General features: G+C 40.0%; 3 protein-coding genes across 7 annotated transcripts; all 3 read right to left on the bottom strand.

Annotated features, from left to right (window-relative positions):
• Nucleotides 1-921: 921 nt before the first annotated feature.
• Nucleotides 922-7,436, bottom strand: rbm39a (RNA binding motif protein 39a). 4 transcript variants are annotated; one of them, XM_027012479.2, is made up of 17 exons: nt 7,206-7,436; nt 6,541-6,606; nt 6,300-6,360; nt 5,055-5,104; nt 4,558-4,758; nt 4,140-4,205; nt 3,988-4,041; nt 3,764-3,881; nt 3,516-3,668; nt 3,291-3,428; nt 3,123-3,188; nt 2,761-2,965; nt 2,536-2,616; nt 2,311-2,431; nt 2,088-2,193; nt 1,789-1,867; nt 922-1,637 (listed from the first exon to the last, which is right to left on the bottom strand). In XM_027012479.2, exons 3-17 carry the CDS (start codon nt 6,303-6,305, stop codon nt 1,537-1,539), a joined length of 1,545 nt encoding a protein of 514 aa, XP_026868280.1. In that variant the 5' UTR covers nt 6,306-6,360; nt 6,541-6,606; nt 7,206-7,436; the 3' UTR covers nt 922-1,536. The 4 variants fall into 4 exon arrangements, with proteins under 4 accessions (XP_026868280.1, XP_026868279.1, XP_026868278.1 ...); XM_027012478.2 differs by having other exon boundaries at nt 6,541-6,603; XM_027012477.2 differs by lacking the exon at nt 6,300-6,360.
• Nucleotides 7,437-12,108: 4,672 nt separating this feature from the next.
• Nucleotides 12,109-18,909, bottom strand: rem1 (RAS (RAD and GEM)-like GTP-binding 1). Of its 2 annotated transcripts, none has more exons than XM_027012491.2 (5): nt 18,743-18,909; nt 17,640-17,989; nt 14,199-14,281; nt 13,299-13,506; nt 12,109-13,023 (listed from the first exon to the last, which is right to left on the bottom strand). In XM_027012491.2, the coding sequence occupies exons 2-5, from the start codon at nt 17,968-17,970 to the stop codon at nt 12,746-12,748; spliced, it is 900 nt and encodes a 299-aa protein (XP_026868292.1). In that variant the 5' UTR covers nt 17,971-17,989; nt 18,743-18,909; the 3' UTR covers nt 12,109-12,745. The 2 variants fall into 2 exon arrangements, with proteins under 2 accessions (XP_026868292.1, XP_026868291.1); XM_027012490.2 differs by lacking the exon at nt 18,743-18,909 and adding an exon at nt 18,154-18,366.
• A 627-nt stretch (nt 18,910-19,536) lies between these two features.
• c20h20orf96 (chromosome 20 C20orf96 homolog) lies at nt 19,537-25,023 on the bottom strand. Its single transcript, XM_027012489.2, has 10 exons — nt 24,941-25,023; nt 23,865-24,063; nt 23,632-23,756; nt 23,380-23,538; nt 23,110-23,209; nt 22,648-22,805; nt 22,226-22,327; nt 22,046-22,132; nt 21,795-21,913; nt 19,537-19,956 (listed from the first exon to the last, which is right to left on the bottom strand). Exons 1-10 carry the CDS (start codon nt 24,992-24,994, stop codon nt 19,896-19,898), a joined length of 1,164 nt encoding a protein of 387 aa, XP_026868290.2. The 5' UTR covers nt 24,995-25,023; the 3' UTR covers nt 19,537-19,895.
• Between the last annotated feature and the right edge of the window lie 512 nt (nt 25,024-25,535).

The following is a 25,535-nucleotide window of genomic DNA, read 5'->3' as shown; positions in this document are numbered from 1 at the left end:
TAGAAATGTCACTTTGGATCAATAGCTTGTATTGGTTCTCTTAAAATGACATTGTCAAATCACCACTTATAACTAATGAGACTAACGGTAGGCTGTGTAGTTTTGTATCTGTATCTGAAAGCACAGGTTATAAATTGTATCACGTGTTTTTGGTTCTGTGTTGAGCAGCGTATTTATTTGTGTCCGACTACTAGAGAAGATGTGTTCTCTATATTACCAATTTAGTTCATTTTTATTGAATGTCTAATGCAAGGTTCACTCTTTTAGTAACATCTCCCTTCAATCCAGCAGAATGGCACTCCGCACTGATAATCACTAATGACCACAACGATCCCAGAGCTCGGTAAGGTTGTCCCCAAGCCAGAGGTCACTGCGCTTGCAATTGCTCTTATGAGCTTGTAAAGCTCGGACTGAAAACCGAGCTTCTCAATAACACGGAGCCACATGGACTGGGAATGACTATGCAAAAACTGTGCAACAGCCGAGTTGGACATGTGTCGCTGCAGAGGACTCAGGACAAGTTTCTAATATTTACTAGTGAAAGACAAAGCGAATTGATACAAACAGTTGTCCGAGCAACTGAGTAAACATCTAATGCCTACTTCACGATAGGACAGCCCCCGGGGCTGCTACAGAAGAGCAGGACTGTTTCAGACTAAAACTGCTACTAGGCCGCAATGCCTTTGGCTCAGTTGAGGCCACTATAGAACAAGAATGTAGCAGTCACTTAAAAGTTAATTCAGTTTTACTTTAGTTTACACAATCTAAAATTCTGCATTTCATTTAGGTCCCATACTGCTCACTGTATGCATTAAGAGCTATTAATGGTATTGACCATCACATTGTCAGCTTTGTAAAATTTCTAAAATTATGTTGTTTTGGAGGGTGCACTTGGCATATTTATGCTCTTTCACACATTAGTACAAACCAAAACCCCTGCCAACATCATGGCTTTATTTGAAATGACCTGTTCATCAAGAATTTTACAAAAACAAGTCTTAATTAGAAAAACAAGATACTCTGAAACTGTATGGTCTCTATGAACACAAGAGGATCTCATCTGCCTTCTAGTTCCCACAGCTCATAGAGCCCAAAACACTGAATATGTAGATATTTAACCAAAACTGCAGGGTTTTATAATTATTTAAAAAAAAAAAAAATTAACATTTGTATGTGTTCCTAACTGTACATTCTCAAGTAGTACTCATGCCAATCACAAAGACAATATGTGGTAGGAGACAAACTAAAAAAAAAAAAAAAAAGTAAGAAATTACAGGACAGGGTGTGGGGAAGCAAAAACAAAACTAGGCTGTACATAGAAAAACTTTAATGCCAAAGTAATGTAAAGGCATTTGAACATGACGCTCAAACCTCTAATCGTAATTAAGAAAGAGGAAAGAGGTAAGGGAGGAGAAGAAAAGGGCACAGGCAACTGCCATAGTTCGCATGACTGAAATATTAATACATTTGCCCAAGTGTTAAAAAGAGAGAGGAAAGAGAACAGACTGAAAAATGACTGTCTCCAGGAACAAGAGATCACCGGCGAGTGGGCACAAGAAGCTGGGTGGCTTGCACAGACTCTGGGAAAAGATTGTGGTATGTTGGCAGAGGGACATATGCGGCTTTGATCATTTTACCTGTGGGGAAAAAAACAAAAAAAAACAAAACATGAAATGGCACATTCAGTATGAGAAGATAAAGATGCTCAACAACTTAATACTTCAATAATTATACACTTAACAGCCAATGTAGCAAACCATGTTCCAAGAGTTAGACATGTTGTCCTACCTCCAAACCAACGTCCATGTAATGCACTAACTGCAGCCATTGCGGCAGGGATGGTTGGGCACTTCACATACACATTTCCCTACAAAACAAACAAAACGTAGCTGGTACCAGAATGGTTGTAACAAATCACCTGACAGCACTAATGGCGTGACTAGTTCTAACTTCAGCACTACCAAAGTGACCCTGAACGAATTACTGAAGTCAGTTACCGATACCTGTCACTACCATCAATGTTACCCTGGCCAATACCCATTAGCCCTACTACTATAACCCTGACCATTGCACAGATTACCACAAACCTCAGCAGATTTCTTGTCCACATATATATGTATCACTCCTCCATGTTTGTTACATTCATCAATGACATCATCTTGGATTTCAATATCCCATCCAGGATCATTTTCCCTATGAACACAATGTCACAAAATATTGAAACTTCAGAAAATATTAAGCTCTTAATATATTGGACACGACTTTATGTACAATCGTATGAGTTAATGTATTAAAATTCACAACACTTACGAATTTGGATCGAACATGTTGGAAAGCTGGAAGCAGTGTGTGGCAATTGGCTGAGATGGCAGATTCAAAGGTTGGTTTGTGGGCACGTTGATATTGAAGCTCAATCCAGGATTCATAGCCGCTAATACATGACAAAAGAATTAATGAATAGAACGTTAATTCCCCAAGTGATGAAACAATGAGTATGAAAACATGTAGCCAGCCCTGTAGTAGATAAGCCCTCACCTGTAGCTGCTGCCATTGCAACCATAGAACCACTCATCTGAAGCGCTTGCTGTGCAGCTGGGGGGATTTGCAGTCCAGTACCTTAAAAAACACCAAATTGAATGAACAAACAGATGGTAAACAACAGATCATCCCTAAATCCTTTGCATCTTGGCTATCAAAAAGGCCAATGGGCAACAGGAAGCTGTACTAAATGTTGCCCCCTTTAGAAGGAAAGGGCCTTACCCTCGGCTAGCCGGGCCATGAGCTGTAGCCTTCCAGTAGTGCCCAGGTCAATACCAGTCCTTTCCAGCTCATCGTTATCCAGGAAGGAGCTGGCGGTGGAGGCATCAGTGCGCTCAGTAACATGGCCCACCTTCATGGGCCTGCCAGCTAGCTCAAAGCCATTAAGCTGCTCCAGGGCTTTCTTGGCACACTCTGCATCAGCAAACTGAATGGGAAGGAAAATCCAACAAATGACTATATAACTGCTCTCCCGCATATACCATTGCAGATTGTTAGAAGAATAAACATTTAACTGAGGAAATGAAGGTTATTAAAGGCTATTGGAATCACTTGTATGCAAAATGCATTTAGTATTAACTCACTGTAATAAAGCCATAGCCCTTGGATCTCCCGGTTTCACTGTCCATCATAAGCTGTATGCTATCAATCTGTTTGGAATAGAGCACAAATGAAGAATGTTTTACCTCACACTGTCTGTTGAGATAATTAAAGTTTAAGAGAAAAGTTAAGCAAATAGCTGAAGCCCTCACCCGTCCAAAAGGTTCAAAGATGCCCCTGAGCATGTCTTCTGTGATGTTGAAGTGCAGTGAGCCAACATACAGCCTCATAGGCCCTGCACTGCCTTTCTGCAGATTGTTGGCATTTGCAGCTGCTCTGTTCTTTTCAGCCTGTAAACAAGAATGAACACTTTCAGATGAAGATACATGAAGCACAAAGCTCTTTTAAACAAGCTGGTGCGAGATGGTTTCTCCTACCTGTGAAGCTTGAACAATGATTGGTACTCCCAGCAGCCTTTGTCCAGACAGGCCAATTGCCAGAGGCACAGAAGTGGCTTCCACAAACTCGATGTAGGCAATGCCTTTGGATCTCCTGGAGTTTCTGTCAGATATCATCCTCACATCCCTCACCTGTTGACAGAGAATAAAAACCAGCACTGTAAAAATCAGAACTAGCAAAATAAGTCAAATATCTAGGAACTAGAGGAGTTGACACAGACACAGACCTTCCCCACAGCAGAGAAGAACTCCTCCAGATCCCGTGGCCGAATTCTGGCAGCAAGCTGCATGCAAAAAACTGTGCGTGCATCCCTCTCTTCAGGGGTGAGGTTATCTATGGGCTGTCTATAGGCAAATAAGTCACTGACAGTTAATATAGTGCAAATAATTTATTTTTATTATATATATATAAAAATAAATAAAACATGGATTTCTTCTAGTTAAAACTTACCTGATTGGGCTCTTGTCTCTCTTGAAGGGACTGCGGCTCCTAGACCGTCTACGGCTACATGAAAAGATTTTCAGTTAATGTCATATTTCCACCTTTCAATTCATACACTTAACAGGGAACTACCCACACAACAAAAATATTATCATAGAAACCTTAGTTTGATGGCAGGTGGTGGGCCAGTCTTCCCCCTGGAACCACCGTTAAATTTCGGCCCAGAACTGTGATTTAAAAACAAGGTTTATCTCAGCAGCTACGACTGCTCTACTCCTTGTGGTCATCATGAAATTTAAGCTTTAACAGCTTAACAGGGGACACCAGGGTGTTTCTGCTCACTTAAAAACTTGAGTTTTCAGGGAGCACCAACCAGTCAAAACTAAAATGTTAGCGCACGCACTGAAAGTCCCTTTTACACAACCACTTTGTAGACATTTCAAACAAAAATACTGATACTCCAAAAATGAGGAGCTGTATCAAAAATATATAAACAAATAATAAAGACATCCTGTATTTATGTGACTTTACAAACCTAACCAAACCAATATCTACCTAAATACTGACATGCATACATACAAGGAGGGTCTGAAGCGTCCCGCGCGCTCCTTGCTCCGGGAGCCGCTCCGCTTTCTCTCTCTGCTGCGGCTGCGCCGCTTGTCTCTGCTGCGGCTCCTCTTGCGCTCACGGCTCCGCTCACGACTCTTGCTCCTCTTGCGGTCTCGACTTTTGCTCCTCTTTCTCTCCCTACTCCTGCTGCGACTCCTGCTCTTCTTTTTCCTTCCATTCAAAAGTTTACACTTCATGAATTTGAACATGTTTAGCTCACCATATTCAGCCAACTTGTGTTTGTTATAATAGCACATGCTTAGGGCTGGCTTCCTGAACATGGATTAAGCCTAGTTGTGGACTAAACAGTAAATGTTCAAAATGAATGACCACTGCCAAGTTCTTTGTTTCTTTTAAGCCTGACCTGGGAAGCCATCCCTTGGAAACCAATTCAGTTCAATAAAAAAATTTGCATTCTTCAGATAAATTTATATTCACTTAAATGCATCAGATTAAAACAGACTTACTTCTTGCTTCGCTCTTCATGGCCATTGGAATTTACGGACTTGGTCTCATCCTAAGCAGGGTCGATAGAAGAACATCATGAGGAGGACGGCGTAACATTGCAAGTCGTAAGGATAAAGGGGGATGGGAACAAAAGAGAATATGATATGATCATTAAATATGTGTTCTTTACACTGTTAGTGTGTGTGGGGGCAACGTCATTAAACGGGGCCATTAGAACCACAAGGCTGCCATTTTCCTCCTTCCTTACTAGTGTCTGTAATACGTATGTGGTACGGTCAATAGGTCAAAAGCTAGTGCTATGCTGTGAATGTAAAAATGGCATGTTTAGTGACTTCATCCTTTCGGCAGCCTGACAGATTCAGTACCAAGGCTATCTGTGCCTATAAGACCCAAAGTGGCAACGCTAGCAGCCAGCCACTAAGCGAGCTCCAGTGGTGGATGCCATTCCAGTGATCTTCACCCCCATTTGCCTTCGTGGATTGTAAGAGCTCGATGCCACCTCTGTCACACATCTCGCCCTGAAGCAAACAGGGATTCACACGGCTTAGTAATATCGACTCCCAAAGAACACCTAAAGCTGAGATGCTCTTTAATGTTCCTAATGATCTGCATGAGTGACTTAAAACAAAGTGGCCATTTTTATGCAATAAAAAAAGGCACTTTCGTGTGAAAGTTATTTTGCAATGTGCAGAGAGCCATCATTTCTTGTTTGTCAGGCCCAGGAAATAACCACAGATCTGTATATGAAAGTAAACTGCATGCATAAATATTTAATGCATGAAGTGATCAATTTCCCTCCAGTGTCAATATTAACTTCCTGGTAATTAGTTATGATGCTCATCTCTGTTCATTTCCAGTCCCACAAGAAGAGGGGAGAAAAAAGAAAAGAAAAAGAAAACAAACATTTGAAAACTATGTGGAATAGCCTGTATGCCAACTCCAGCATATCTGTAATGAGAATTTTAACATTTAGGCCATCATGAGATTACTTCAACAGCTACAGTAATATTCTATGATGAGACATGCAGACTAGAATTATCCTTCAGTAACTTTTTATTGAAAATCATGTGAGGATAGCTGCTAAAAATACCATGCATTCAAAAGCGTGAATAGAGTCTCCAAACACTTCATACCAGCACTTAAATTCATGTGCATCCACTGTATTATTTTGTCGGCACCAAAATCAGCCTATGTATTTGAAACCAAGGGTACCACAGTACATCAATATATGGGGCAATTACTACCTTCATTTTTTTGACAGTTCACACTGGAATTCATGGGAGTAGAGGTGAGATATAGGCATGTCTACAAAAAGAGATAGATGGGCATTTATTCATTGAAACCACTATCACAGAAACAATCATGTAATTTATCTGTACATAACGACTTAGCTAGCGAAAACAAAGTGCACCTTGGTTTGCAGTTTCAAATGAATGCAATAGTTAGCTAAGTTAGCTATCTTAATGAGCCAAATTAAACACCCACCTTTTTAAATGGCGCCTCGAGCATTGCTTCGATGTCAAAGTCGTCGGCCATGATGTCGGCGATCTGCTGGCGAGCAGAAAAGCCGTTAAAATCAAACGTTAATTGTATACAGTTAATACCTAACGTATTTTGAAAGACAATGTCATTATTATTGTCATTTTATCGCTTACCCGACATGTATTACCAGTAACACGACTATTTAGAACTTCCTGACTAAGGCCAGCAAGCTACACTAAAAAACTGAGACACGCAAACTAGCATTAAAATTGACAAATAGATAAACGTATATGCTCTTTTACTACCCCAAGCCTATGTGCATCTTTATCATGATTATATATCCATCATAATTATATATCAATCATGTTGAACGCAGTTGAACAGAAAGTAACTACAACTAGCTTGGCTTGCTAACCTAGTAACGCCCGTCTCGTTTTTTCATGGAGGCTGTGTTGTTAGCAAAAAGCTAACAACTTGCTAGCTAGGTTAGCTTAAAAAACACTCATAAAACATGGAGATTTATCGGTACAAGTAGGGGGTTTAAAACGGCGCACCGATGTTCTGTCCTTAGTCATCTACACATTGACTGTTATAATTAGATGGATGTGTAGATGAGCGTTTGTAATAGAGCAGCTAGCTAAGCTACGTGTTCACCTTTTTTGCCTTACCTTGTTAACGCGGCCTAGCAGAATCCTCGTTCAAACGACGGTTTTCCTTCTCGGCTGTCTTCTTTTGCCTGATTTGAAGCAACGATGTACGTCTGTACGTGCTTAAATGTGCGTATTTCACACAAAACGTGCCCGTTTTCTAGTTCTAACAGTTGCCAAACGACTACTCGGACAGCGTGGTCAACCTTCGCCTTCCCTGAACTGTGGCGGCAAACTGTTATGGCGCAGCAATGTTTCTTGTTGCATAAGAGGCTTGTGGTATTGTCCACCAGGGGGCGCTATAGGTGCCCCATAAAGAGGCCGAATCGAAACGAGAGAAGTACATCTCTGCCCCTAATGATGACTTCCATTACTCAAGAATGTGAATCTTATTCAAAAAATCGAGAAATGTAATGCCGTGTTATGGCCGACATATACATATATATATATATATATATATATATATATATATATATATATATATATATATATATGCGCACACTACTGATTCATGCAGTGTATTTTTATGCATAATATACATGTAATGTAAATTAATTTTAAAAATACATTTTGGATTAATATAAATGACTGCCAGTTGATTGATATGCTTGGCCCGTTCCATCACAGTGTGTGTCCTGGTTCATTCTGTTTGTCAGATGTAAAAAAGAGTAGAGGTTGGCTGTAAATATGTTTGGACGATTAGAAGTGTTAATAAAGAATTTGTGTTGTTGACATGTATTCATCCGCATTCATACCAAGTACACCTGCAGTCAAAATGAGTGGAATTAATTTTATTTTAAAGGTGTTGCATACATACCATTTTTGCATCTTAGCATGCTTTACCATATATATCTTCTTGGTCAGTGCAGAAATTTTGTTTTTGTCTCTGTGAGTTTTGTGTTTCATTAAGAGAAGGTTGAAATTTTGAATGTTAAATTTCAAAAAATATATAGCACAAATGTCATGAGCAGAGAGTGTAAGCTACTCATTGACTGATTAACGTGTTCAGCACATCACAGCCTACCATTTCAACTATTTGTTTTAAGCTCCCTGTCATTTAATTATTTAAACTGTTTATATTTCAGGATGTGTTTGAGAGTAAGCAAAACCAAGGAGCCAATTCATGGCACGCCGTTAAATTCATTTAGGCCTTTAGTTTCCCACCTTTCTTTTTCAGAAGAACAGCTGTCCTTGGTGAAAAGGTTGTAGAATGCGGTGTCCACATGTTATTAACAGGAGAAACACATCGATAGTGTACATCGCTGGTGCCCATCTTTGTCTGAACTCGGAGTCTTACATTGTTTGTGTGTGTGTGCGTGTGTGTGTGTGTGTGTGTGTGTGTGTGTGTGTGTGTATGTGTTTGCGCGCGCACGCGTGGGTGTGTGTTGAATTAGACCACTGTAATCTTCAGGGCAACAATCGACATAGAAATATAATACATACCCTATACGTCATACTTCAGTTGCATTCGTTACATATTAGTAATAAGTCACACATGAATGCATATGCATCTTACACCTGGGTGCAGTTATTTCATCTCACTGTGTACCGCACACTGTATCTGGCTGGGATAACGATAAAGATCTTTTTGCGCACTTGTCTTGATAAACCATGTCAATATCATTTCACACAGATTTGTTTCTGCAGAATAGCAGTTTTGCACTATGAGCTGTGCTGCATTGTACTAACTGAGCAGCTCAAATTCCAAATGGAACAGCATTTAAAAAAAAGCAAGCTTTATAAAAGAAGCTTAATAGTGCTTCAAAATAACCTGCATAAGCCTAAAAGCAGGTGACGTATTTGAAAGAACAGTAAAACAGCTCTTTTTGTGTTGTTCAAAAAACGTGCATTTATGACCTTGCATTTTTCTTGGTTTATTCTCATTCTTTCCATTGTGTCTTGCCACAGCTTGCTTACTTCTGTACAGGCTGCCAACTTTCCGTAATTAGCACCCCCCCCCCCCCCATCCGCTCGCTCCCACCTCCCTCTGTCTTTCTCTCTCTGTTTCTCTGTCATCCCCTTTTTCCTCTCTCTCTGCCTCCCCCTTTCCCTCTATATCTGTCTGTCTCTCTCTCTCTCTCTCTCTCTCTCTCTCTCGCTCTCTCTCTCTCTCTCTTTCTCGCTCGCTCTCTCCTCGCACCTTCAGCCTTCAAATGTAAATCCTGGCAGGAGATTGGACAGCATAAACATGACACACATCTGGAGGACGCCAGCTTCTTGACACATTACAAGAACCAGTCAGTGTGACCAGTGCAGGGTCATTCATCTTCCTGTATGCACCACCATCTCCTCGGCCTTATTCAATTTTTCCATTCTACTCTCTCTCTCTCTCTCTCTCTCTCTCTCTCTCTCTCTCTCTCTCTCTCTCTCTCTCTCTCTCTCTCATGCCCTCTCACATGTTGTGTTGTTAGTTTTTACTGCATAACTCTAGTTGCTGGGTCTCCTGTAATCTTGTGTCTATCACATAATACACAGTTGCTGTTGCTGTTTAAATGAAACATCCTTCCACTTGTTTTGAAAGCAATATATTTCATTGTAGGAAAGAATGTGTTTAATACATAAGAGCCCAGTAAAGTGTAGAGCAAGAAACATTAAATGTTACTTAGGAAAACAGATTGGGATGTAAATCAAGGTAAAATTACAAAGATGCATTTAATTCAATAGATCTGAAGGGTATAAACATGCAAACATTCATTCCTGGGTTCATACTATTAAATATGACCTGAATGGAAATTCTTGGGCCATTAGGCCTCGCAAAAAAAAAAAGACATTGTCAGACCGTCCTTTGTTAAACATCCCACACTTTTCCAACTGAAAGCTTAAAAGCAAAAACATCTGTATGAGAGCAATTCTCTGGTGTTCAGTTGTGTTGCACGTGTGTGCGTGTTAGCGATGTCTGAATTAGCTGAGGGAAAGGCTGACCCACAGAGTGAAGCATTCTTTCCATTAGCCAGACCAAATCAACGCTCTGAGCTCCCAGCCAGCAGGCTGTCACCCCTCCCCTCGTGTACCATTGACAAGGGGCTGAGTGGAAAGAGCTGACCCAGGCTCGGCACTGTGGGACTGGCCTTGCTGTAGCCTTGGCCCCCTGCCTTCACCTCTTGGTGCTGAGCTGTGGTTGTCCCAAACACATTTCCCTACGGCAAAAAATACAAACGTCCATATAAACAGTGGATGTACATAGCATGAAGTCAGTCAAATGAACATAAACTAATTAAAATGACAATGTTCTTGGCCAAATTGCCTTGAGTGCACTGGTTGCACATGCATATGGAATGCTGCCACTTTGAACACAGCTAAATCCCACAGCTAAATTCAGGCTGGGTAAACCAGGGTTACTTTATGGTGGTATTAACAGCTGATACTTTTCATTAAGGTCAGAAATACAATACTTAAACAGAAATCCATCCAATGAGAAAGTTCTCTGATGAGGTTGATGATATTAGCAACTCAGGTTCACGGCATTACAAAGCATAATGTGATTAATTGCACTGAGTGGAACCATAACCCATCTGCAAACAAAGAGAGACCCTGGTACTGGCCCTTTATAATTTCAGCATTAGCCTGCATATTGTTGGAGGCCAGCACTCTCAAAGCCACTAGACTGTGTCTGAGGTCTAGAACAATGGTTGGCCATCCAGGATAGCATACATTCTAAGTAAGTGGGATATGTATGTGAACTGCTCATTAGCATATAAATTAGAGGCACACTTTCAAGGCCTGTGAACAAGAACCAGTATTATGTAACATCTGTACATTTTACTCATGTAAATGATCTTACATTTAAACGTAATCATGTATAATTATTTAATCACAACTACGATCTTAAAACCTTAAGTTTAGTGGAAATGCAAGTATACAATGCATAATTACATTATCTGTATACTATTATCTGTGAGAAAGAAACAATGCAAATAACAAATTAATTTAACTTACAATTGAGGTAGAAAAAGTTAAATTATGTAATTATTCAGAAGGGATGAAAAGCAATATGGAAGATTAGTTATGCAACAGTAAAATTGTGTGGAATTTGTCTGAATCTTAAGCAGCCTTGATCTAGTGAAAATTCATCACTTGTCTGACTTCTTTAGAAGATAAGAAGAGAGCCATCCTGTATGTGTAACGTGACCTCCAATTTCAAAACAACTGAACTCCATAAGAACAGGTTCTGACTGCAGCATAAAACTACTACAGCAGCGTAGTTAAAGACAACAAAAATTAGGAAGAATGTTTGAAATCCATCACCCTGTTATCACAATTACAAACAGATAAGAGACTGAAATACTCTGAGCTGGTCCTAAGGGGGTTGATTTAGGAATGGATGCAGTCTACAGTAAGAAAGTAAATTTAACTTTAACATTTCAAAGCTGAAGAGTACACTACACTACATATCCTTATAAAAAGTAGTAAGAGTAATAATAATTTGCCATGTGTTCATTTGTTATTAATTTATTGTATTATACAAATTATAGACATACAGTAATGTTATATATTTACAACCAATTTTATTTTTCTACAAAATGCTTTTTTTTTTTTTGTATCTCTAGCTTCAAACAAGTGAACAAAAATATGTGTCCACAAAGTATTCTTCAATGTTATACTCGGTATGGTCAGTACTCACACCATGTCAACTTAGAACTAACTAGACAGAGCCTTTTGGAAGAATGTGGACATTTGCATAGTATCTTGAAATAAAATACAGATCCAAAAAATTCCAAAATGTCTGCAGAAAATAGGAGTAAGCTCCACTTACATGATGAAACCTTGTTCACCATAAGCTATGCTTGCTTATTCCATTTAGTATGCCAGCAATCCTAGTTGCATTCCTTTCGAGTTCTCAGCAGAAACTCAGACAGAGCTGTGAGATGTAGTGACACTTGTAACAGCAAAAAAATCCAGAATCCTGCAGCTGAATTCAAATTTGAATTGGGATGTAAAATGGCCAGTTAGTACAGGTCAGTGAAACAATGTACATTAGTGCAAATATTTAAACCAAAGACCATGGTCTTTTTTCTGTTACCTCTTTGGACAGTGATCACGTTGTAGCAAAATACTTCAGTATTTAAAAAGTAAATTTTTTGTAGGAAATGGTAAAGGATCTTTTACTGTTATGTCACCTTAAAAATAGCAGAAGTAACTGTGCAGTTGGAACTGGATCCTCTAGGCTAGTCTGCCAATATGAGAGGCCAAATGCTGATAGATGTCCAACAAAACAAAACCTATCTCATCTGTTATATATAGTAACAAACCTTTGGTTTAACAAATACCCCAAATTTCTTTTAAATCTCTTCAAAACAACATAATCTTTCAGATATATTATTCAGATATATTAGCTGAAAGTATTGTGAAGAGAGTCAGTAGAAAAGTGATCAATAACACAGTCCACCAGCTTTGAAACTATTAAATAAATAACAAATAACACAACAAAACCCCCAACATGTCCATAACTGGTGATTTTCAAAGTCTCAGAGAACTCAACAGGACCTGTTCAGGATCTTTCAGGATCTGTCGAAGAGAGCGGGATGATGGTAGAAGAAGAAGAAAACTCAGGGGGCATCCCCTCACAGAACGGCAAGGTCGTGGCAGGATTTGGAGCGCACTTTGCGGGCCATCTTTTTGTTGTTCTTGGCCACCAGCCTGTCGAGGAAGCGCCGGGCCTTTTTGGTGACGCTCTCTTTGCGTTTGTAGATGGAGCGGCGGCGCTCGTTGGCCTCCTTGCTGTCCCGCCGCAGACGGATCTGCCTCACGATGCCCTCGAACAGCTCGTGGACGTTGTGGTGCAGTGATGCTGATGTCTCGATGAACTTGCAGTCAAAGACGACAGCGCAAGCCCGTCCTTCTGGCAAATGCAGTAAGCAGAGGGTCACTGTTAGTGCATGTACGCTTGGGAGCACGACAGTGCATGCGGCCAGTGAGACAGGAGACCAGCATGAACCAGGATTATACCACTCAAATACTGAATCCATTAAACAGCTCTGTGGAGTGCTGTTTACAATAGGGGAAAAAACCTGATCCCGCATCTGCATGCCATCATCACGGGAGGAGTTATTCTAACAACAATAGCACAGAGTTACTTTTAAAAAAGGAACGGCAATTCGCTCTGGAGATCCTCACCTTCTACCGCCACCTCTCGGCAGCGCACCAGATCGCTCTTGTTGCCTACGAGGATGATGGGAATGTTCTCAGCCTGGCGGAGGCGTCGTAGTTGGATCCGCAGCTCGGAGGCGCTCTCGAAGCTGCTGCGCTCTGTGATGGAGTAGACGATGACGTAAGCGTTGCCCACCTGCATGCAATAATCCTGAACCCAGTTCTCATCCTCTTCCTGTAAGACACAGAAGAGAGTTTCACATGCACCTCTCAACTCCAGTCCTGCGGTTTTCAATTTTCCTTGTCCCATTACACCCAAATCAGCTCATGGAGGGATTAGCAAAAAAACCTGACCAAGGTGACCTACAGGATAGATCGCTCATGGCAGGTTCGTGTGGACCTTTTAATGTGACAGGACAAAAACAAAAGAAATGAAAAGCAGCACGTGACATACAGCCACCAATTCTAGTGTCACGAGGCCGGGCCCAGGTGTCACTGCCACGGGGCCCATCTGCGTTATATCTCCAGGCAGGAGCTCCATGCTTCCTCAGGATCAATAGTGGTGGAATTAGAGCCACGTGTGTTCTCTGGGGCGTTGGCTGGCTCCACAGGGTAATAGTGGCACTGCCTTTGATTATTTGCTGTATGCCAGCCCGCTCCACTTCAGCTCCTGTCAATGGGCTTTGGCCAACGGCACCTATGCCATCATGTTTCATCCACAACACTCAGTGAGGGACGGGCATTGGTGAGCGTGTTGTTTTTGCAGAGCACAAGTTCGCGGCTCCATGTATCTCCATGTGTGGGGACCGAATATATTTTTTGCCCTTTTGTACAGTTTATAAAAAAGGTTAATTTCATTTGTTATTTGGATCAGTAGATACTGTTGTGTATTGTGTGTTTGGAGAAAGGATTGTTTAGTTATCATACCTGCTTTTCTGTTGCCCATGTATCCATTACTATGAGAGTGGTCTCTTCTCCATCCACCGTCAGTGTTCTTTCATAAGTGTCTTCTAAAGCAGTAAAGACCACAAAGAAGCTTCAAAACCTCACACGTCCATTCCATTTTCCGTTAGAGAAAAAGGGCGAAGTTCTTAAACCTATTAGCCGAATTTAACGTGACGTTAACCGCAAATAGTGCCGCGGTAACACGTTTCCTCATTCATATATGTGGATTGCCGGTGTATTTTACCGTTTGCGTGATGTATGACGCTATGGCATTTTGTCCTCATTTGCGCATGACGTTAGTGGTTCTTAATAGAGCACCGCTCATCAAAAACAAAGAAGCACCCATTTAGCTAACTATTTTATTTAAAAGGCATGTTTTCGGTCTGTTTAGAGTGAGCATTATGGCAAACTTTGCAACGATTAATGACGAGGAAGGCCACTTGCTTGAGCAGGATCCCAGACTATCACGAGCTTTTTTTTTTTCCATAGAAAATACAAATCTGGTTGTTATAGAGGAAGAAACTATAAACAGATATAGACAGGGGACAGACACAATTTTGCTGCTCTGTCATAATTTAGAATCAGTAATGGAGTCATCAACCAAGCAGTTTCCGACATGGTGGAAGTTACAAATGCGTTACATTTTTAAGTAACTGGTATTTTTCTGCGTAACCACCGGTCTCAGGACTGGGATAAGTCAGCTATCTGTCTCTTGACGTGGGTTTTTAACATGCACAGACTTATTCAAATGTCGGTTTTGACTGGCTTCTGCACCTGTGAATTTAGCGCAGTTGACAACATTGCGCTAATTGTCGCCACGGTAACTTTAAATATCGTATGGCACGTTTTGCGTATTGCGAGGTTACCGTCAGGTTTTATGACCTTGGCCCAATAAGGTTGATCTCTACAACAACCTCAACACTGTGCAGTTACAAAAATTAGAATAGTTTCTGGTAAACCTTTCATTTCAGAGAGACGTTGCTACAATTCAACTGTTTGAACAGATGAGATGGCTGATGAGACCCCTACCCCAAGGCACCCGACGCGTTCTGCTGTTGATATGTTTAGCCCTGATCTTCTTGTCAGCAGTTAAGTTAATTCTTTATGTTCATGGACATGAACAGTGAGTGCGGAGTGGAGCAGGGGACAGCACGGAGTCGCTGTTTTAGGCTGACCTCGCGGCCAGTTCGACAAGATGAAAACACTTTTCATTAGGATGAAACAGACCTTGTCTCCTCTTTCCACTCTGTCACTTTCGAAGTCCTCCATGCACTTAGCACATAGAGCACTGAGGCTAGATTCATGTTCCACTTTACCTTCAACAGGAATTTAAACAAGGATAAAAAGAAGCTTCAATCAATCACATGCCTTTGAGACTTAGTGGTATCTAAATGTGCTGTATCTAATTATACTAAAAATAGTAGACCTATATTTAAATTACTCCATAATCACCTATAAAAAAGAGTCTCATCAGTCGAGTTCAAATGCAAATTTCCCCATCCATTTATCCGATGCAAATTTCACTTCTGATTGCATCTGGTCTCATTTGTTAACACTTGACAGGAGTTACTTGACTGGGAAACACAGCCACTTTTTAAGCAAGAAACATTAATAAGAAATGGATTGAAGAAACTGATGAATGATGATTTCCTGACTAACTCAGTGGGCTGAAACATGAAGATAAGCAGAAAGGCAGTAACACTGATCGTGTCTCTAAGGAATCTGGAAACACAATAACAAGTTAGAGATATAGACACACACACACACACACACACTCACACACACACCACAGATACACACACAAATGCACGCATACACACACACACACACACACACACACACAGACACACACACGCACACACACACACACACACTCACACACACACACACACACACACACGCACACAAAAGCAACTACCATTACGTTGACACAAGCCTACAAACCTGGTATATCCCCCAAGTTGATAGTTAAGCTTACTTTGAATGGGGACATCAAATGAGTACTAAATAATTTTAAATTCAAAATTTCTCCAGAATTTTTCATTTCATTCTCATTCTGTTGTGCCTTCCATTTCTTGCAAGGTTTTCTGCTTAGCAGTTACTTTAAGTTCTTTTGAAGATCTTTGCTTTGTGATAATGATTACCAATGCACTCTGGCAGAACATAGATGGCTGAAACAATGAATGAGAATAATATTTTTTACAAACAGGCAAACAAACATCAGAACTACTATCCAGGATGTATGCATCGATGTGTCAACGTATCTAACTGCATCTTAATGAATATACCAACGTTTACCATAAAATTCATACCACTGGTAAATCTCACTGGCATAACAGTCATGTCTCAATTAGCTAAAAACATGAAAAACTCATGGAACAAGATATCAAGATGAAGATTACCTTGGGCTGAAGATAAGGTTTTACCAGAGGAAAATTAGGAAAACTGTGAACAAGTGTTCCCAGTGTGCCTAGTGCTCTTATCCTCACTGATCATTAAAGGCCTGACAGAACATCACAGACAAGATGTGCAAAATTTGGTAGTGTCAGTAGGTCACCATCTTTCGGCAGTTAAGAACTGTTTATAGCAAAGTAACAGTTTTCCTTAAGATTTACATTCATTATAGGACAAATAATGGGTGTAATGGGTGAACTATGTATAGAAATGATTGCAAAATTGCTCACCTAATACAGATGCACACTCCCACTTTTATTGTTTCATTACAAATTCAGTTTAGTACAGAAACAAAACAAATTGTGTCAGTTTCTACTCATGATATATGGATGTTAGTTAAGTCAAATGTATGGAAGTTCAGATCTCAGGCTTGGAGCCTTGAGATGAATAAATTATAAACAGTACAATTCTTTTCTAGTTCTGAGAACTGTAAGAGAGTCATGTAGCAGATCTTCTTCCACTCTGGTGAGTGCATTGCACAATCTGCACATATTTGCACAATTATTTATTTATTTATTTATTGTTTTTTGCTAATTTTCTATGAAGGCCAGTCTATCAGAGTTTATCAGACGAGTGACAGCATAAAGCATTAGACTCCGACCGACCAAAATAAAACAATAGACTACAACATTTCAGTAGCCTCAGGACATATTGATAACTCTATGCTTTCTGTGGTGACTTATGTATAAATCAATACTGGCCTAAAATGAATGTTTTCAGATTAATTACAATATGTGTTATTTTAGGAGTTAAATCATTCAGATGGTACTGAGGGTTTAGGAAAAGGGTATTTGGGGCATGAGGTGGCAACAAAGTCACCAGTGAAAATGAACATGGCTTAGATAAACTAGGAAAACTGAAAATGAACTCAGTCATAAGTGATGGGAGTTCACGTTATACAAACAGGGTATTAGCAAAATAATGCAAGATTCAAAACTAATTAATAATCTAATAATTAAAATAGCCTACCTTCTATGTAGTTGTGTGCATCTTTTTCTTGTATTCCTGCGAATATGTTGGCAAGGCTTGACTTCCCTACTCCATGGTCTCCCAACAAAACTACGCGATAGAGGCATTCAGCTCCAGAGCTGTCTGACTCTTCAGAGCCTGATGACCAGTTGGCCAGGGAATGAATGCTTTTGTCACCGGGCTGGTAAGAAGCAGACTGGCCAAGCGGAGGGTGATGAGAGTCGACTGGGAGTTCTCTGTCTCTCGGGCCCGGCTGATGAGAGGAGGGGATGGGAGTGCTTGCTCTTCTCCGGAGGGTTGCCTTACCCTCTCGTTCTGTGTTGAGTGTCATCTTGGAAGGATACGCATGCCTACAAAAGAAAAGTAAAACATTTTAATTCAGCCAGGTATAAATGCCAACTGGAAAAATGAATGCCAATCTGCAATCTTTATATAGGCCTATATATATTGTATACGTCCAGTAAAACTGCAAATCAAAGACAGAGAAAATAAATTGTTTCTAAAATTTACTCACAGGTAAGATCATACATGAATGTATTATTGCCAAGTAGCCTAAATAAAGTCAGTGAAGTTACGAAGGACGATCAAGTTCATGTATTTCTGCGGGTCGCGAAGTATGCGTTCTCATGCACTCCTCCATCGGTACAAGCGAGCAGAGTGTGCATCAATCAGTTTTGCTTGTAATAGGCTACGATGTAATACTATACCCCAGGAGTCATAGCAACAGCTAGCAAAGTTCCACAACGCCTTTAAAAATTCAAGAGTGGAATCAGAGGTTGTTCTCCCCCCCATTCCCTCCTCATTCTGTCCGTCACCCTCGTCTCTCTCACCCCTGCGTACACGAAGCCTCGCAGAACACGCACGCACACACTCACGCTGAGACACCAAACACTGGTGAGTGCAAGCTTTCAATTTTAAGGCTTGATGAAGGCTGTAAATATACCTGTTTTAGCTTTTTTCATTAAGCATGTCTGAATTTTAACAGTCTTGTGTAGGTTTTGAAGCAGTAATCGCACGTATCCTGTCGGTATACCATAAGTGAGTGTTTTTGCGCACAGCACATTACTGGATTGTCCATTGCGTTTTTATTACTCTTTACTCACCCTGTTCACAGACTGCTACATATGCTTTCAAATCATCGGGTTACCAGCCTCGTGGTTCCTCAGAGCCGATGCGCTCACTCGCCTCCTTTTTTACATTGCGCCGGGTCATATATTCTGTGTGATCTGGAAGTTTTCCGATCACACAGAATACTTCAGTCAAGTCTCATTCCAACAAAATGACGTCGAGCTTCAGTCACTTCCTGTTTAACGCTAACGTTCAACATAAAACTCTGTCAGTCTTTATTTATTAGTCAGCGTCTTTGATGCAGAAATTGCATCGAACCACAATCTTGCTTTGATAACTTTGCTGCTGTGAAGTTTTGCCAAATGCAACCCCAAGTGTCAATTGCTGAACCATCAAGAAAAAGTTACTTTTATGTTTCTTCAAAAAACAAACAGAAAGCTCCACACAATTGATCTTTTAACAGTGCATAAAGCACAAATAGGACCCAAGGTCTTTTGCAGGAATCTGTACTTGCTAAGACTCTCATGAATCTTTTCCAACTGCAACATCAGAAGTAATCAGAGCACTCGCCCGTGCAGTGGGGTGATGAAGGCCCTAACTGTTTACAGAGCAAGTCCTGTTCCCACACTTAATTCAGTTACAGCACTGTCCAAAAACTGTAGTTACAGGGTTTGCAAAGATTTTGAGGGGGTTAGAATTTCTGTGTTAACAAGTGAAATAAATGTTCAGGCATCCTAGAATAAAGTTAAACATTTGGAGAGTTTGCAATTAAACATATATATTTGAATAAGAACTATCCATAAAGTGACTCTAAAAAATAATAGTTTTTTATGTGCTATAGATTGGATCTGTTCACTACATTCATTTAACAGTCAAGGTAATTAAAAACATTTTAAAATGTTTTTAATGTTTAATGTCCTGAAGTTTAAAACCCCTATTGTCTAACTGTAATACTATGAAATTACATACAGCATTTCATAAAATGTAAATTTATTACATTTTCTGACAGCTTTGGGAAAGCTTATGAGAAAGTCAACTCCAGACATAATTAGTTATTACTCAGATATTACTAAGGCAAATTTAATGAAAATAACCTTCACTACAAGTGTGTGAGTGCAGTAATGCTGAAACTGAACTGTACTACTAAATCTGTGTGAGGTTAAGTCAGGGTGCCCATTTGCTGTACAATTATATAGGCAGGCAGACATCTCTTTTTATCCTGAGGTGGACATCTGTATCTGGAGCACACCTGCAAAGAAAATCAGACAAGCTGTTACTCCCCTGTCTTTTATAGCATCATAAGAAGAAACACCATAACACACACACACACACACACACACACACACACACACACACACACACACACACACACACACACACATATATATATATATATGATTTTAAACTCATGAGGTCTTGCAAGCATGCATTATTCAAGCATGCAATATTAAAGTCATGTCAAATGCAGTTACTGAATGTCACCTCATCACATAGATCATATAGTCTCATATATCTCAACTCTCGTTTGCACAGTGAACTTTCATGAATAACCAACCACCAAAGAATGGTTTACATAATGTAAGAAACATTTTCCCATACATAGACTGTCGCACCCTGACTATAAATCAATGTGGAAATGCACAATGAGTAATTCACTTTGACAGAATAAACCGTGTGACAGCTCCCCTGCGAATAACAGAGGCTGCATCCTATCATGCCAAGGAGAACAAACTATTCAGAATTAAATAAGCAAAGTATCTCATCACATAGGCCCTGGGGGTGTGCACAAGTATGCATACGTGTTGTGTCTGTGTGCAAGTTGCCCCAGCAGCTGTGGTTATGAAGTCTGTAAATCAGGATACAAACAGAGACTCTTTATAGAACATCTGCCCTTAAACGTGGCCATTATAGCCAGGGATGATTCTGTTTAACACAGGAAGCAGGGGGACAGACTCTGCTGGGGCTCAGGGGGACAGACTCTGCTGGGGCTCAGGCCATCTGCACACACTCAACTCCAGCCTTTGTCACGAGTGAGCCAGGACATCCCAAATCTGGTTGTTATTAACCTCCAAATGGAAATCTCAATCATACTGTGTTGTTTGTGAAAACTCTGTATGTCTTGACATTAGACAAATAAGCACTTTTTTTAAATGGAAAAAAGGTTAAAAAAACAAACAAACCCATAAATCCAAGGGCCTACATAAAAGCATCTCGGTCATCTAATAGGACACGTGTTCACAAAGGATTATGTAATCAGCCTTTGACAAGTGCAGTGTCCAACACTAAAGTGGTGCTGGTTCTCTGCAGATATGACTGATTGTCATGGAGAGGGAAATGTCACGCTGTTTTGGAACAAGCCATTGGGAAACGTGAAACCCTTATTAACCTTTAATGGTCAACTGGGATTCCATGAATGTACAGCGTGATGCTGATCTTCATTCATCTTTAAGACGGAGCTTTTTCCAAAACTGTAATATCACACGCCTTACGATAGCCCATTTCTTTTTCCTCCCCTTTTCTTCTTTGGAAAGAGGAGTAGGTGGATTCACTTCCTAAGGCCCTCCTGTCTGCCTCATTTGTAATGCTGGGACAATCAAGCACAGACAGCTATTGAATGTGCCCTGCTAATCAAATATGCTACTATCATAATCAATTCGCATGTCCATTTTTATGATACTTAGTGCAATTACATAAAAAAAAAAAAAAAATCTTCACTGGTAGTTTCCCGTAAAGCACATATATTTTGAATTCTGTAGTTAATGAGTATAATTTGTCATTTGGAGTGGGTTGTCAGTGTTTGCAAACAGCTTAAGGGACTTTGTTATGATGAGTGTTTCAGCATATATCAGTTCATACATGCAGGCTCACGTCACTTTAAAAATAATATAAATACAGTATCAATGACTAAACTCACTTCTACCTGCGAATGTGAATAATCTAGTAATGTGTATTTACACTAAATAAACCCATCATGTTGCAATCTAAACTGAACTGTACTGATTTTATAGAACAATTTTTTTTTCATGGATGAGAAATTGGGTTTTAGCAGTAGACCAAATAAAAGGCAAGTTGTCCCATGACTTGTACCGGTCTGACTTTGGGAAAAAGTTCTGGAAAGCCTCTCGGATGCTGCTGGCCCTCAACAGACGCAGGGCCCGAATATTCCTCAGGAGGGCACTGTTCTCATTCTCCAATTTCATTATTTCCTAGGAACAACAAATTCACATATAACACATATTGTGAGTCATTCATGTATTATACGATTTTCCTGAAAAACAAACAAAGAAAAATATATATATCTGACAAGTTTGGGCTTCTAGTGTGAATGAACAGGCAACCTGTTTCTGCAGTTTGATTTCTTCCTTCATGGTGTGGTTCTGCAAAGCCATATGTTTTACCAGTGGCGGTGCATAAGACATAGTCTTCTGTAAAATAAATCACCAGAGATTAATAGCCTACAGAGTAATTGATCAGCCTTAGCTCAGATGTACAAAGTGTTTGAGGTCACTATCCAATACTTTGGCAATGCTAGAGAGCACTTCCTCTTGTTTTTGGTGCAACTGCTTCTCCAGATTGGCCATCTCTGTCTGACACAGTGCACTCAAATCATCATGTTCTTCCTAACAGAATGAGAGAGGGAAATATACTATCAGGGACAGAAATTTTCCAGAGGGCTTTTTAAATGTCTACCAAAAAAAAAAAAAAAAGTAAAAAAATAAATCCATTTCATCCAAGACCTCTGTATGCTGTTTCTAAACCTTAATAATTTATTCTAAACATTCTACAGCAAATGAAACTTGTGTTATAGTCATGCCAGCTGTTAATAAATGGAGGCTTTTACTGTATAGTCATCCAATCGATCTTCTAACATTACCCGCCTCTTTAAAAGGTTGTGTAGAGGACGGAGGTCTCTGTAATAATGTGAGGTCTGATGCTATACCTCTTGAGCCATCTGCAGTTTATAAAGCTCCCTCTTCAGGTCAGCGATCTGTAGGGCTTTGAGCGGATACCCCTGGTCTTTGTATGTCTTTAGGGTTTGAAACTCTACCTGTGCATTCTGCACTTCTGCCATCACTGCCTGCAGTTTCACCTGCAGACCTGAAGTGTTGAAAAGACCTTTAATGCCATTTATTTATGACTGTTATTTATGCTTCATTTCATTTCTTTGAATTGTGAGCCAGTCCTGTAGGATGTACACTCAAAATCTGATCCATATGAACTCAGGAATGCAGAAGTGATTAACATTACTCATTTGTGTTTGGAACCAGAAGAAAGCACAAACCTAGGAATCCCTATTCATGCTTAGACTTTATAAGCATATTATTAAATCCAAATCTCATGTAGTTGTTTGCATTTAAATATTTCCTCTAATGATTTTGTTGGTAAATATGAAATAGCTAACCAGAGAGTTGATCCTTTGCCTCCTGAACGACATCCCTCAGGTCATCTTTGGCCTGTCTGATCTGCCTGGTGCTCCATCTGTTGTAGGCGGGTACTGAACGCTTGAATCAGATCACATTTAATTGGTTAAACATTGACTCTGAGATTCCTTTAAATCCCATTTATAGCCATGCACTACCAATGAACCTTCAGTTAAATGGTTTGCCAGGTTTCCAGTTCAGTTATATTAAAAGCCATCCTCTGTTCACAGCATATTCAGTTGATGGCTCACCCCTAGTTTTGCGTGTTGGTTGAGGAGCTCCCTTGCACTGGACACACTGTGCCTGTCTGTGTCTTCAATGTCCCTGGCCAGCTGCTGGTTCATTTCCTGAAGCAGTTTGCAGTGCTTTTCCAACTCCTCGACAGCCCTGCTCTGCCCCTTAACAAGCAGCTGAATGACAACTTGCACTGTAAAAGCTTGCCAGAGACAATGACAACAGGAAAGCCAGAAATGATTTTGTCCATTTCTTGCAGTTTCACCCACCTTCAGTATTTTCACCTTATCATTCATACAGGCTGACTTGCCCTGCCATGTCTTGATTTTTATCCTTCTGGAGAATCTAGACGAAACTGTAGGTGACTCCTGAATGCTGTTTTCTTGGGCTCTCCCTGTACATAGAGCAGAAGAGCAGTGATGATCCTGCCAGTCACACAGAGACACAGTTTAGAAAGCAGTAGCCTTTTGTTCAGTGTTTTTGCTGATAGATCTGGACTCACCAGATCTTCCAGACTGGGCTTGTTTTAGATGAAGCTGGAGGTTAGTGGGAGTTGGAGTTTCACTGTGCCGCTCTGAGATTGGTCTGTGGAATGATTTGGTTGCTTGGCGATCAGGAAGAGCAGAAGCCCAGAGGACTGGTTGTGGCTGAGTTGATTTTAAGACTTTTGTTCTATTGCTTCGCTCCCACTTGCTGTAATCCTTGAAAATAATCGTTGATATTAATAATAACAATGCTTATATCATATAATACAATATAATACACAATGATAATATAATAATCAGAATGCCTTACAAGACATTAACTGCCCCCACCCTGCAGCTTCTCAACATGTGGATATCCACTTTACTGATTTATTAGAAACAGGCAGCATCCCCTCTGCCTCAAACAGAAGAGTTAATTTAATTTTGCCCTCCTTCAAGATGACCCTATATGGGCATGCCTCTTGGTATTAGTTAAACCTGTTTTTAAAAGATCTGCAAAGAACTATAATATAAATGTTTTACACTGAATGATGGGGTTTCCTGAACCTTAAATAGGACTCATGCATGTCAATTTACGTTTTCATCTCAGCCTGTTGTATTTTTAATCAGCGGGTCAAAGGTTGAATGATTAAAACCTTCTTTTTCTCTGTGTTTCAGGAGGGGATTTGAAGATGAAAGCTTGTAATTATGGAAGGAGTTTATTACTGTGCCACTGCTATAACTACGATGACTTGTATGACTATTTTAGCAAGGTTTATCGGCTTGCAATAATCTGTTCTGGTGGGGAAAAATATTTTAGATGTTTGATGTATTACATCACCACACACCGCCGTTAGGAGCCACCTTTTGGTTAGAGTGAAATCTAACTTCAGCTGGTGATAATACATCCTAGAAGTCGTTCCTATGTTTTTATGCAGTTTTGAGCAAACGCTTTCGTTTGTCATAACCGAACAACGGCGCTGACACAGAAGGTGTATCAATGAGCGCATGAGGTTTCATGATTTCTGTAAGTTAAAAAAAACACCCCAAAACATTTAAATATCTAAAAGAAAGAAAAAGATCCAAAGAACAGATGAGAGAGAATGAAACTTACCACATTTGTAAAATACTCTTCCAGAATATGTGAGTGCTTTGGTAGTTTGTTCATTGTTTTGCCAAAAATAACAGCCGCTTGCAATTCGTTTAGATTTGATAATTATTACTACCGTTCCTAACTCGTTTCTCAAGAGTTCACTGCTCCTTGTGGAAACCACACAGCATTATTGTGCGAAGACACAAACGCCTCATTGGCGCGAATAATGTATTCGACGTTCGAAATAGAATGAAGCGTCTCAGAAGTTCCAATTGTCATAGCAACCACACGTACTCAAAGCCCAACAATGGAAATGTACCGCCATCTACAGGCCATTCTATTCATTGACTGAATCATACAGGCGGATTAACATGAATAATGGATAATAATGGAAGTTAATTGTTAATAAAAAAGTACGATCCCAGGCGAACATGATTGTATTGTATCATTAAATTTACGTGAAAGGTTTATTAATAAACCGTTTTTTTCCCGTTAGTTACATAGGAGATAGTAGATGCCTTTTTGTTATAGTCTCTTGACTGGCAAACACGAACAGAAATTATTATATTAAATAGGATACTGTATCGACCCAGTATGAGTAGCAGTATATTAATTA

This window comes from Electrophorus electricus, chromosome 20 (assembly GCF_013358815.1).
Source record: "Electrophorus electricus isolate fEleEle1 chromosome 20, fEleEle1.pri, whole genome shotgun sequence".
NCBI lineage: Eukaryota > Metazoa > Chordata > Actinopteri > Gymnotiformes > Gymnotidae > Electrophorus > Electrophorus electricus.
Note: the sequence above shows the minus strand (reverse complement) of the source record. Positions and strands in the feature narration are given on the sequence as shown.

Excerpts from the sequence above, each read along its gene's own strand:
- rem1 (XM_027012491.2), bottom strand. The coding sequence starts at position 17,970 with ATGACACTCAACACAGAACGAGAGGGTAAGGCAACCCTCCGGAGAAGA. Across the intron at positions 13,507-14,198 it reads CATGGGCAACAGAAAAGCAG|GAAGAGGATGAGAACTGGGT; the intron begins GTATGATAACTA and ends TGTGTCTTACAG. Across the intron at positions 13,024-13,298 it reads CCGAGAGGTGGCGGTAGAAG|AAGGACGGGCTTGCGCTGTC; the intron begins GTGAGGATCTCC and ends TGCATTTGCCAG.
- rbm39a (XM_027012477.2), bottom strand. The coding sequence starts at position 6,591 with ATGGCCGACGACTTTGACATCGAAGCAATGCTCGAGGCGCCATTTAAA. Across the intron at positions 3,882-3,987 it reads AGAGACAAGAGCCCAATCAG|ACAGCCCATAGATAACCTCA; the intron begins GTAAGTTTTAAC and ends ATTTGCCTATAG. Across the intron at positions 2,194-2,310 it reads AACATGTTCGATCCAAATTC|GGAAAATGATCCTGGATGGG; the intron begins GTAAGTGTTGTG and ends TTGTGTTCATAG.
- c20h20orf96 (XM_027012489.2), bottom strand. The coding sequence starts at position 24,994 with ATGAACAAACTACCAAAGCACTCACATATTCTGGAAGAGTATTTTACA. Across the intron at positions 24,064-24,940 it reads AAGAGTATTTTACAAATGTG|GATTACAGCAAGTGGGAGCG; the intron begins GTAAGTTTCATT and ends ATTATTTTCAAG. Across the intron at positions 22,133-22,225 it reads TGCTCTCTAGCATTGCCAAA|AAGACTATGTCTTATGCACC; the intron begins GTATTGGATAGT and ends TTTATTTTACAG.